General features: G+C 46.2%; 1 protein-coding gene across 1 annotated transcript in view; it reads right to left on the bottom strand.

Moving 5' to 3' along the window:
* Window positions 1–1,971: 1,971 nt before the first annotated feature.
* The window catches only part of ZFAT (zinc finger and AT-hook domain containing), a 161,080-nt gene continuing 151,870 nt past the window's right edge, over window positions 1,972–11,181 (bottom strand). The window contains exon 16 of the mRNA XM_082601805.1: window positions 1,972–3,449. Within this exon, the coding sequence (XP_082457931.1) occupies window positions 3,210–3,449 (240 nt within the window). The 3' untranslated portion in view covers window positions 1,972–3,209. The remainder of the gene's footprint in view (window positions 3,450–11,181) is intronic.

Genomic DNA, 11,181 nt, shown 5'->3' with positions numbered 1-11,181 from the left:
TGAGAAAGAACAACAAAGCTGGAGGTATCACACTCCCTGGTTTCAAACTACACTACAAAGCCACAGTGATCAAAACATAAGGTACTGGCACAAAAACAGACATGTAGATCAATGACACAGAATAGAGAACCCAGAAATAAACCCAACTTACATGGATGGTCCATTAATCTACAACAAAGGAGGCAAGAATATACAATGGGGGAAAGAAATTTCTCCAATAAATAAATGAAACCTCCAGCTGAGAAAACTGGACAGCTACATGTAGAAGAAAAGAATTAGAACATTTTCTCACACCATATACAAAAATAAACTCAAACTGGATTAAAGACTTAAATCTAATACCTGAAAACATAAAGCCCCTAAAAGAAAACATAAGCAGTATGCTCTCTGACACCAGTCAGAGCAATATTTTTTTTTAATATGTCTTCTCAGACAAGGGAAACAAATGCAAAAATAAACACATGAGAATACATCAAACTAAAAAGCTTTTGCACCTTAAAGGAAGTCATGAACAAAATGAAAAGGCCACCTACTGAATGGGAGAAAATATCTGCAAACAATATATCAGATAAGGGGTTAATATCCAAAATATCCAAAGAACTCATACAACTCAACATCAAAAATAAATAAACAACCCAATTAAAAAATGAGCTGAAGACCTGAATAGAAATTTTTCCAAATAAGACATACAGATGGCCAGCAGACACATGAAAAGATGCTCACTATCACTAATCATCAGGGCAATGCAAAGGAAAACCACAACGAGATATCACCTCACTCCTGTCAGAATAGCTGTTATCAAAAAAAACAGCAAATAACAAGTGTTGGTGAGGGTGTGGAGAAAAGGGATCCCTTGTACACTGCTGGTGAGAATGCAAATTGGTGCAGCCACTGTGGAAAACAGTGTGCCGGTTCCTCAAAAAACTAACAATAGAACTACCATACAATCAGCAATTCCACAACTGGGTATTTTTCCAGAACAAAAACAAAAACACTAATTCAAAAAGATATATGTACCCCTATCTATGTTCACTGCAGCATTATTTTCAATAGCCAATACATGAAAGCAACCTAAGTGCCCATCAACAGATGAACGGGTGAAGAATATGTGGTATATCTACACAATAGAACATTACTCAGCCATAAAAAAGAATGGAATCGAGCCATTTGTGACAACATGGGTGGACTTAGAGGGTATTATGCTAAGTGCAATAAGTTAGATAAAGACAAATACCATATGATTTCACTTATATATGGAATCCAAAAAACAAAACAAATGAACAAACGTAACAAAACAGAAACGGACTCAGAAACAGATACAGAAAACAAACAGGTGGTTGCAGAGGGGAGAGGGGTTGGAGGGGTAAGTGAAATATGTGAGGGAGATTAAGAGGTACAAACTTCCAGTTACAAAACAAATGAGTCATGGGGATGAAATGTACAGGATGGGGAAATATAGTCAATAACTGTGTAATAACTTTGTATGATGACAGACAATAACTAGACTTACTGTGGTGATCATTTTGTAATGTATAAAAATATCCCACCACTATGTTGTGTACCTGGAACTAACGTAGTGTCATAGGTCAATTATATGTCAAGAAACAAACAAACAAACATGACACACAGGCTTCTAAACATTAAGAGAAAAAAAATCCATCATTTCGTTGTACCATTTACCTTTACCAAGACTGGTAAAAATCCACCACCCTTATTAGAGAAATAACTCAAAGTTCATTCTTTACTGAAAATGGGTCAGTAATGTCTTCCTTGGAAACAAAGGACAGCAAACCATTGTAGGATTAAAAATAATTCTCAAGCTTTTTCTTCATTTGTTACTGAATCAAAAGTTTTGGCTGTTTTTAGTGCCCGTTGTTTCAGATGAACAGTTTTGTGAGCCATCCTATGTAATATAGATGATTTCACTGTCTAGTCTAGAAATGTGAAAATCTAAAACCATGAGGCAATAGCTTGGTATTTTACAACTTAAAAGGATGGTTTATTCAAACAATTGGTTAGAATCACTATAAATTAAATAAAATTTCATTTGATAGAAAAAAGGTCTTGACCTCAGCGAGCTGGATGTTGGGTGACAATGTCAGGAGACGCCGGGGCTGGACAGGGGGCAGTAGGACTCGCCTCGGTGCCTCCACAAAGCTGTCACACGGCAGAGGCGCCAAAAGGTACGGGATTTATCACGAGCACCTGGACTAAAAGGCCGTGGACCAGAGAGCATCACGAAGGCTCCTGACTGTGGGTTTCCTGCTCCTCCCAAGGTGGGAAGGGGCTGCAGCAGACCCAACACGAGGTGCCAGGACGTGGGGCGTAAGACCGTTAACCTCAAACAGTGGCCCCAAAGCAAGGCTCACGCTTCAGAGGGAGAACGAGCATCACTGTCACATTTTAAGCGCCTGGGTCTCAGAGGGGGTGGTTCTGGGTGGGGTCCAAATCCAAGATTCTGACTTGGGAAGGGGAAAGGTAAACCCACCAACCTAACAGAGGATCAGAAGTACTCAGGCAGAGAATGCTTTTATTCTATCCACCTCACCTCCTTAGAGTAGGAGGTGAATAGGAGAAAGTGCATTTATTTTAAAAGCAAAAGAATTCCAAGATAGTAAGCTGAGACCACCACCTGTGATGGGAGCGGGGGGCCATCAAACCATAGTTACTTCACATGATAATAAGTGCCCTTGATGCCTGAGGAGGGTAGAAGTGTGTAGGTAACCCCTCCCCTCTTTTCTCTCACAGGCGATTCAAACACCGTAAGGTCACTTCCTCTGACAGCTGTCTCCTGGTTACCAGGCTGCAGAGCAGTCCCAGGTAAAGATTCGGCACCTAGACAGGGGTCAAGGAGTTGGGCTGTGATTCAGGGAAGACGCTGATGAGAGTTGGGGGTCTCTGTTCGACACTTGAAGCAAAGGGGCTATGCGGTATGGGCCATGTTTGGGGAGTTGACGCACAGGTCTTTCTGGAAGCAGACGACGGGGGGGAAGGTGTGTGTGCCTGTGCTGGGGGCAGCACTCCTGTGTCGCTGATCCCTCGCCCACCCAAAGCAGGGCCAGCAGAGCCCCAGCGGCCGCCAGGGCAGACAGCACAGAGGAGAGCCCTGCGGAGAGCACCGCTCTGGGGCCTCCCCGCCCCGGGTGTCCCGGGGGCTCTGCAGAGGCCGGCAGCCATGCCCCGTGGCACTGTCCCACACTGCGTGTCCTCTAGAGCTCCGGGGCCGGCTGCCCCATGGCCTGCTCCTCCACAGGCTGCATGGCCTCCTGCACGTAGACGATGAACTCCGAGGCCTCCCCGCCCTGCGTGTAGACGGTTACCGTCTCGATGCCCTCCACGTCGTCAGAGGACACCACCAAGTGATGCTGCTCAGCCAGCTCCACGGAGGCCTGCTGGAGGGTCTCCTGGATCATGACCGTGTGGTTGGAACTGGGCTCCTCGTCCGTGACCTGTAGGAGGGCAAGAGAAAGGTCACACGGGCCCCACTTCCAGGTCCAGCAGGACAAGAAAATCACAGCGACTGCCTATGGAGCATCTGGCACATTCCAGGAGCTGGTCCTTCCTGCACAGAATCATCTCAGCAATGCTCTACGCTTGCTCTCACCCCCGGTTTATAGATGAGGAGGGTGACACTCACCGGTGCAAAGCAACGTGGTCAGGGGCCCCAGCTGGGGCTAATGGTGCAACCCAAGTTCAAACACCCAGTCCAAGCTCTTCTCTTGATGCCTCCCAGAGGCGTGGGAGTTGCCGAGGCACTCTAGGAGTTATTTCCTGCAACCGTGTAGAGGGTTGGGTGCGGGGTCTCCTGGAAATTCATAGCTGGTCCATTTGGTGGTGAAAAAGGGACTAGTTTATCCTGGGTTATCTGTCTCTCCACACACTCTGGGAGCTCAGCTCTGCGTATGAAGAAGATCAACATCACACCAGGCAGGAGTACATGCCCTTGCACGCCTGGTTGTGCCCAGGTGTCGTCCACCAACACTAGTGCCTCAGAGCCACGGGAGGGGTCTGCTGATGGGCACTCACTGCCCTGGGGCTCTGTCAGTGGAGGGGCCTGCTCACTCCTACAGGCGGGCCTTTCTCTGTAGCTCCAAGCAGGCAGATTCCAGACAAGGCCAAATTCCAGCTGGTGCTAAGGCCCCAGCTCCCTGACTGTGCATTCTGGTCTGTTTTAGAATTGTCTTTGATTTTGAGAAGAGCCATAATACAAACAATACGGGAAAGATTTAGAAAGTGTTGAGACCCTAAGAGCTGCAAAAATGACTGAAGGATTAGAAAACCAGCCCAGGAGGACAGTGAAGGGGCCTGGACTTGCTGGGCTGGGGAACGAGAGCCCTCAGATGTAGGGAGGGATGTCACAGAGACCGGCCTTTCCCAGGGGGTCCGAAAGGCGAGGTGGAAAGAACTTTGTCCTGCACTTTGTGGGGCTCACGCAGCACCTCCCCCGCAGTTAGCCGTGAGCCTTGCCCACTTTCCCCTATGACCCTCAGGTGTCTCATCTGTAAAACAGGGACAAAAATGCCCACTTCAGAGAATGGCTAGGAGAGCTGAAGAAGATTCCGTATGCAAAGTGGGTGCTTAATAACATCACCGCGCTTTTGGCGTCTTCATTTGTGTACTGAACAACGTTTTCTTAAGGTACTGTGGCATGTCAATTATTCATTCATTCAACAAAACCTTTGTCATTTTATCAGGTCCCAGTGGACTGAGCTCCCTGAGGGCTAGGACGGCACTGCCCCGGCACAGCTCTTCCCCCCAGAGCCAGGTGGGCAGGGCGGATGCCTGGCACGGAGCAAGAACCCAGCATTTGTGCAACGATGCTCCACTGGGTGCAGGTGCCCTGATGGGCGCTCAGGCAGCACGTGGTGGAAAACCAGTCTAGCGGGGCAGACACAGGAACTGAGCGATGCTCTGACAGAGTGCCAGGGAAGCCTCCGGAGGAGGCGCGGGGATGGGCCTCCAGGCACAGAGGGCAGAAGGGGCAATGACTCCCAGGACCCCAGGACAGACTGGAAGCAGTGGGTTTGCTCAGGTGGCCTCCGTGAGCTCCCATTCATGATGCTTCTGACTCCCTTCCCAGCTGGAGTCTGACGTGGGACGGTCTCCTCCCTGCCCGGCCCTCTGTAACAAGCCACGACCCCATGCCGTCTCTGGGAACGCCCCATGGGGCTTCCAGGGGTCTCCCTCGGCCCTGTGCCTGTGTCATTCCCTGACAGCAGGAAGGAGGGCTGTGTCAGACGGGATCATGTTTAATGCAGAGAAGAAAATGGACGAGACACCTCTGGAGTGGGCTCCACACAAAGTTACTGATTGGAAGGAACCTTTAACTTGGACTGATGTAATTTACCAGAAGCTAGAGAGATACCCTGAGTGGAAAGTATTAATCCATGTAGCCTGAGCTGTTTTTCTGCAGTAGATGGAGGCCTTTTTTTTTTTTTCTTCTTCTTCTTCTTTTACTGTTTGTTTCAATTTCATTTAAATGGGAAAATGTACTGTGAACCAAGACTTTAGAAGTAAATATTGATTTATTTCACTTTGAAAGAAGGTACCTGACCGAAGGGTGGGAAAGGGGGAAGGAATACTCAACAAACGCTTTTCTCTTAACTGTCAGTAAATTCTACATGAAGAAAGAAGTCAGGCGGCATAGGTGATTTATGCTGAGGTCCCAGGATCTCAGATGTGCAAAACAAGCTAATGCACTTCAGGTAAACAGATGACACAATGGTGACAAAAAAAAAAAGGGTGAGGTCAACCAATACATGAGCTTTGAGATACACTCCTGGCACTGTCGTTCATACACAGTGGTTGCCATCATCAGAAATGAAGCCTAAAATGAGGAAGAAGTCGCCAGCCTAAGATTTCACTCTCCTTTTGAACAGCTCTAGTGCCTCGATGGCTGAGTACTGACAAGGGCTGACACTACTGCCCCAGACAAAGAGATCCCTGCCGGGCCCAGGGCTTTGATGAGCAGAGGCTGCAGCTCCTGTTCCCATGGCAGCAGGGTGGACACACACCCAGGAGCCTTCCCAGGAGGTCCCAGGACGACTGCGGCGTGGCCACTGCCCACAGATGTAGAAGGAGGGCAGAAACCAACATGAGGCCACCGTGCTCGAAATAAGGGCAATCACATGCTACCTCTGTCACACCAGGGCCCGGGGCCACTTCATGGAAGGCGCTGTCTGCAGATGGTGGGAAAAGGCATGGCAGGCCGAGGGAAGGCAGCAAAGAGCAGGCATGTGCCCACAGCCCCACCAGGGCCACCGCCACCTCCCCGTCACCAAGCCCACTGGGCAGAGTTCCATCCTCACCTCTCCACACGGTCCTTTGCCGTCTGGCGCTGCTGAGCCAACCTCAGCTTTACTCACTGAGACGCCCTCTTCGCTGCTTCCACAACCCTCCGATTCCAGGCTTCCCCATCACGCTTCTCGTGCCCTCCCTCAAAGCCCGGAGGACTCCTGCATCCCCATCCTGCGTCTCCTATGGGCCCCTCGTCTGCACTGAGGCTTTGCTCCTAGCTGAGCGAGGGACGCCAGACCTCGAGTGTGTCTGCACAGGGGAGGCTCCCAGGGGCTGTGTGTCTGTCCAAAGTGCATGAGTCACAGGAGAGGCGGTGCTGGGGAGCGGGGGCGGGTGAGGCCTGAAATGAAGTTCACAACCAGATCCTGAAGAGCCTCGCTCACCAGCTGAGAGACTGAGACTTGCTTTTACAAAGGAAGACGCTGGCGGCTTCCCAGGAAGGGCCTTGCCTCACCCAATCCGCGGCAGCCCCTGAACCGCAACTCGCCTAACATGGGAAGAGAAGACGTAGCATCATCTGTCTCTCCCTCTAAATAGCTACATTTATTGGCCCATATTACCTTTTCTACGTATTAAGTCTATTTAACATAATCCTTTCTCTAGTGGAATCAGCTATACATATACATGTAGCCCCATATCTCCTCCCTCTTGTGTTTCCCTCCCACCCTCCCTATCCCACTCCTCTAGATGGTCACAAAGCCCTGAGCTGATCTCCCTGTGCTATGTGGCTGCTTCCCACTAGCTATCTATTTTACATTTGGTCGTGTATATATGTCCAGGCCACTCCCTCACTTTGTCCCAGCTTACCCTTCCCCCTCCCTGTGTCCTCAAGTCCATTGTCTTAGTCTGCGTCTTTATTCCTTCACAGGTAAATTCTATCAAACATTTAGAGAAGAGCTTACACCCAACCTTCTCAAACTCTTCCAAAAAACTGCAGAGGAAGGAACACTCCCAAACACATTCTATGAGGCCACCATCACCCTGATACCAAAACCAGACAAAGATACTACAAAAAAAGAAAATTACAGACCAATATCACTGATGAATATAGATACAAAAATCCCCAACAAAATACTAGCAAACAGAATCCACCAACACATTAAAAGGATCATAAACTTGGTGAAGACTTTTCTGGGGAAATACTTTCTTTAAACCATTATTTCAGTAATTATTTATACTTGTTGAGTCTCTTCAGTGGAAATTTCTTTTAATTCAATTTATAAATTCCTTTATAAAAAATACTACCATAATAGGAAAATTTAATGAGAGTAAAATAAAAGTAGAGTGGACTAACAGTTCTTGCCTCAACAGATATAAGAGGAAAAAAAAAAAAGGATCATACACCATGATCAACTGGGGTTTATCTCAGGGATGCAAGGATTCTTCAGTATATGCAAATCAATCAATGTGATACACCATATTAACTAACTGAAGAATAAAAACCATATGACCATCTCAATAGACGCAGAAAAAGCTTTTGATAAAATTCAACACCCATTTATGATAAAAACTCTCCCAAAAGTGGGCATAGAGGGAACCTACCTCAACATCATAAAGGCCATATATGACAAACCCACAGCAAACATCACTCTCAATGGTGAAAAACTGAAAGCATTTCCTCTGAGATCAGGAGTAAGACGAGGATGTCCACTCTCGCCACTATTATTCAACATAGTTTTGGAAGTCCTAGCCATGGCAATCAGAGAAGAAAAGAAATAAAAGGAATACAAGTTGGAAAAGAAGGAAAACTGTCACTGTTTGCAGATGACATGATACTATACATAGAAAATCCTAAAGATGTCACCAGGAAACTACTAGAGCTAATCAATGAATTTGGTAAAGTTGCAGGATACAAAATTAATGCACAGAAATCTCTGGCGTTCCTATACATTAACAACAAAAGATCAGAAAGAGAAATTAAGGAAACAATCCCATTCACCATGCAACAAAAAGAATAAAATACCTAGGAATAAACCTATCTAAGGAGGTAAAAGACCTGTATGCAGGAAACGATAAGACACTGATGAAAGAAATAAAAGATGACACAAATAGATGGAGAGATATACCATGCTCTTGGATTGGAAGAATCAACATTGTGAAAATGACTATAACTACCCAAAGCAATCTACAGATTCGATGCAATCCCTATCAAATTACCAATGGCATTTTTTACAGAACTAGAACAAAAAATCTTAAAATTTGTACGGAGACACAAAAGACCCTGACTAGCCAAAGCAGTCTTGAGGGAAAAAAATGGAGCTGGAGGAATCAGACACCCTGACTTCAGACTATACTACAAAGCTACAGTAATCAAAACAGTATGGTACTGCCACAAAAACAGAGATATAGATCAATGGAACAGGATAGAAAGCCCAGAGATAAACCCATGCACCTATGGTCAACTAATCTATGACAAAGGAGGCAAGGATATACAGTGGAGAAAAGACAGTCTCTTCAATAAGTAGTGCTGGGAAAACTGCACAGCTACATGTAAAAGAAGGAAATTAGAATACTCCCTAACACCATACACAAAAATAAACTCAAAATGGATCAAAGACCTAAATGTAAGACTGGACACTCTAACACTCTTAGAGGAAAACATAGGAAGAACACTCCTTGACATAAATCGCAGCAAGATCTTTTTGGACCCACCTCCTAGAGTAATGGAAATAAAAACAAAAATAAACAAATGGGACCTAATGAAATTTAAAAGCTTTTGCACAGCAAAGGAAACTATAAACAAGACGAAAAGACAACCCTCAGAATGGGAGAAAATATTTGCAAACAAATCAATGGACAAAGGATTAATCTCCAAAAATACATAAACAGCTCATGCAGCTCAATATTAAAAAAACAAACAACCCAATCCAAAAATGGGCAGAAGACCTAAATAGACATCTCTCCAAAGAAGACATACAGATGGCCAAGAGGCACATGAAAAGATGCTCAGCATCACTAATTATCAGAGAAACGGAAATGAAAACTACAATGAGGTATCACCCCACACCAGTTAGAATGGGCATCATCAGAACATCTACAAACAACAAGTGTTGGAGAGGGTGTGGAGAAAAGGGAACCCTCTTGCACTGCTGGTGGGAATGTAAATTGATACAGACACTATGGAGAACAGTATGGAGGTTCCTTAAAAAACTAAAAATAGAACTACCATAGGATCCAGCAATCCTACTACTGGGCATCTATCCAGAGAAAACCACAATTCAAAAAGACACATGCACCCCAATGTTCACTGCAGCACTATTTACAATAGCCAGGTCATGGAAGCAACCTAAATGCCCATCGACAGACGAGTGGATAAAGAAGATGTGGTACATATATACAATGGAATATCACTCAGCCATAAAAAGGAACGAAATTGGGTCATTTGTAGAGACATGGATGGACCTAGAGACTGTCATACAGAGTGAAGTAAGACAGAAAGGGAAAAACAAATATCTATATTAACGCATATATGTGAAATCTAGAAAAATGGTACAGATGAACTGGTCTGCAGGGCAGAAATTGAGACACAGATGTAGACAACAAACGCATGGACACCAAGGGGGGAAAGCAGCAGGGGGGTGGTGGTGGTGGTGTGATGAACTGGGAGATTGGGATTGACGTGTATACACTGATGTGTATAAAATGGATGACTAATAAGAACCTGCTGTATAAAAAAATTAAATTAAGTTAAATTAAAAAAAAAAAAGAACACTGCAGTCAGGTCTTTCATGTGAAATACTCCGCTATGTGTGTTGAAGCTCTGGGGAAGGAGCCTTACTTTTTACAGCAGTTAGGGTTTCACTCACTGCTCTAATTACAACCAAACAAGAGGTTCCTCTAGCATTCTCAAAAGGGGACTGCAGACCCATTTCACAAGGTTAATAAGCAAGCACATTTACTGTCACGACCCTAGGTCAGGTGTGGCGTTGCATATGTCAGAAACAAAGGGAAATGGGAAATACTATCCTGAATTTATAAACGAATGTGGTTTATAAAAAAGCATCATAAATTCCCAACTCTAAAACTGTACACATATATATGGTACCCAAAAAAGGGGTAAATATTATGTGTGAGAAACTTGTGGAAATACCAAAAGATATTCGTAGGCAGGAAGAAACCATTCCATACATCAATGAAGATTTAAAGTGTTTTAAAAAAAAGAAAGAATGCACAGGAAGTGAGGAGGGCTGTGATGCATGCCCGCGTCAGGCTAGTCATCTTTTGTGAGGAGACGTCATAATGCCTCCCCTCCACCCTATTTCTCTCTTGATTGTAAGGAGACAGCAGACATTTTCTTTTCTGTAGATCCCATAAACAGTCCAAAGCCCGTGTTGTAAGGACAGCTCACTAAAGACAGTCCCTGCCAGTCCCCACGCGTGTGTCCTGGCCCTCGGAGACGCTGCAGGGTCCAGCTGGCCGACACTTGGCCACCCCATGCTGAGGCCCCAGAGCACCCGGGAGCCCCCTGCACAGGGTGACCTTGTCCATGGGGTCCTGGCCTGCAGGGGACAGACAGGTCCCACTCTCTTCGCTATGACAGAGAGGCCTGGAAATGGGAAGAGAGGTGCCTCCTACTGGCACCTTTTCGCTGCGTGAGCAGCGAAAAGACAGTGTGCACAGCTAGGACACCCTGTGTTTCTCAGGGGTCTAAGCACAGGTGAGTGTGCTCTCGATAACCACGTGACTGAGGAAAGGGCAAGCCCTCCTTCTCCTATAGGTGGTGGTACGTGGAAAGGGCATCGTGGTCTGTCTCAGCACATGTGGGAATGAGAGATGGTGCCGGGGCCTGGCGCAAGGTGAGTGGTGCTCACAACTGCTGGCGGTGTCGTCCCCTCCAGGGGCGGCGTCCCCACCAGCCCCACCTCCCCACTGCCCCTCAGGGTG

This window comes from Mesoplodon mirus (genome assembly GCF_964341445.2).
Source record: "Mesoplodon mirus genome assembly, chromosome: 16".
NCBI classification, from domain to species: domain Eukaryota; kingdom Metazoa; phylum Chordata; class Mammalia; order Artiodactyla; family Ziphiidae; genus Mesoplodon; species Mesoplodon mirus.
This window is presented reverse-complemented; position numbering and strand designations above follow the sequence as displayed.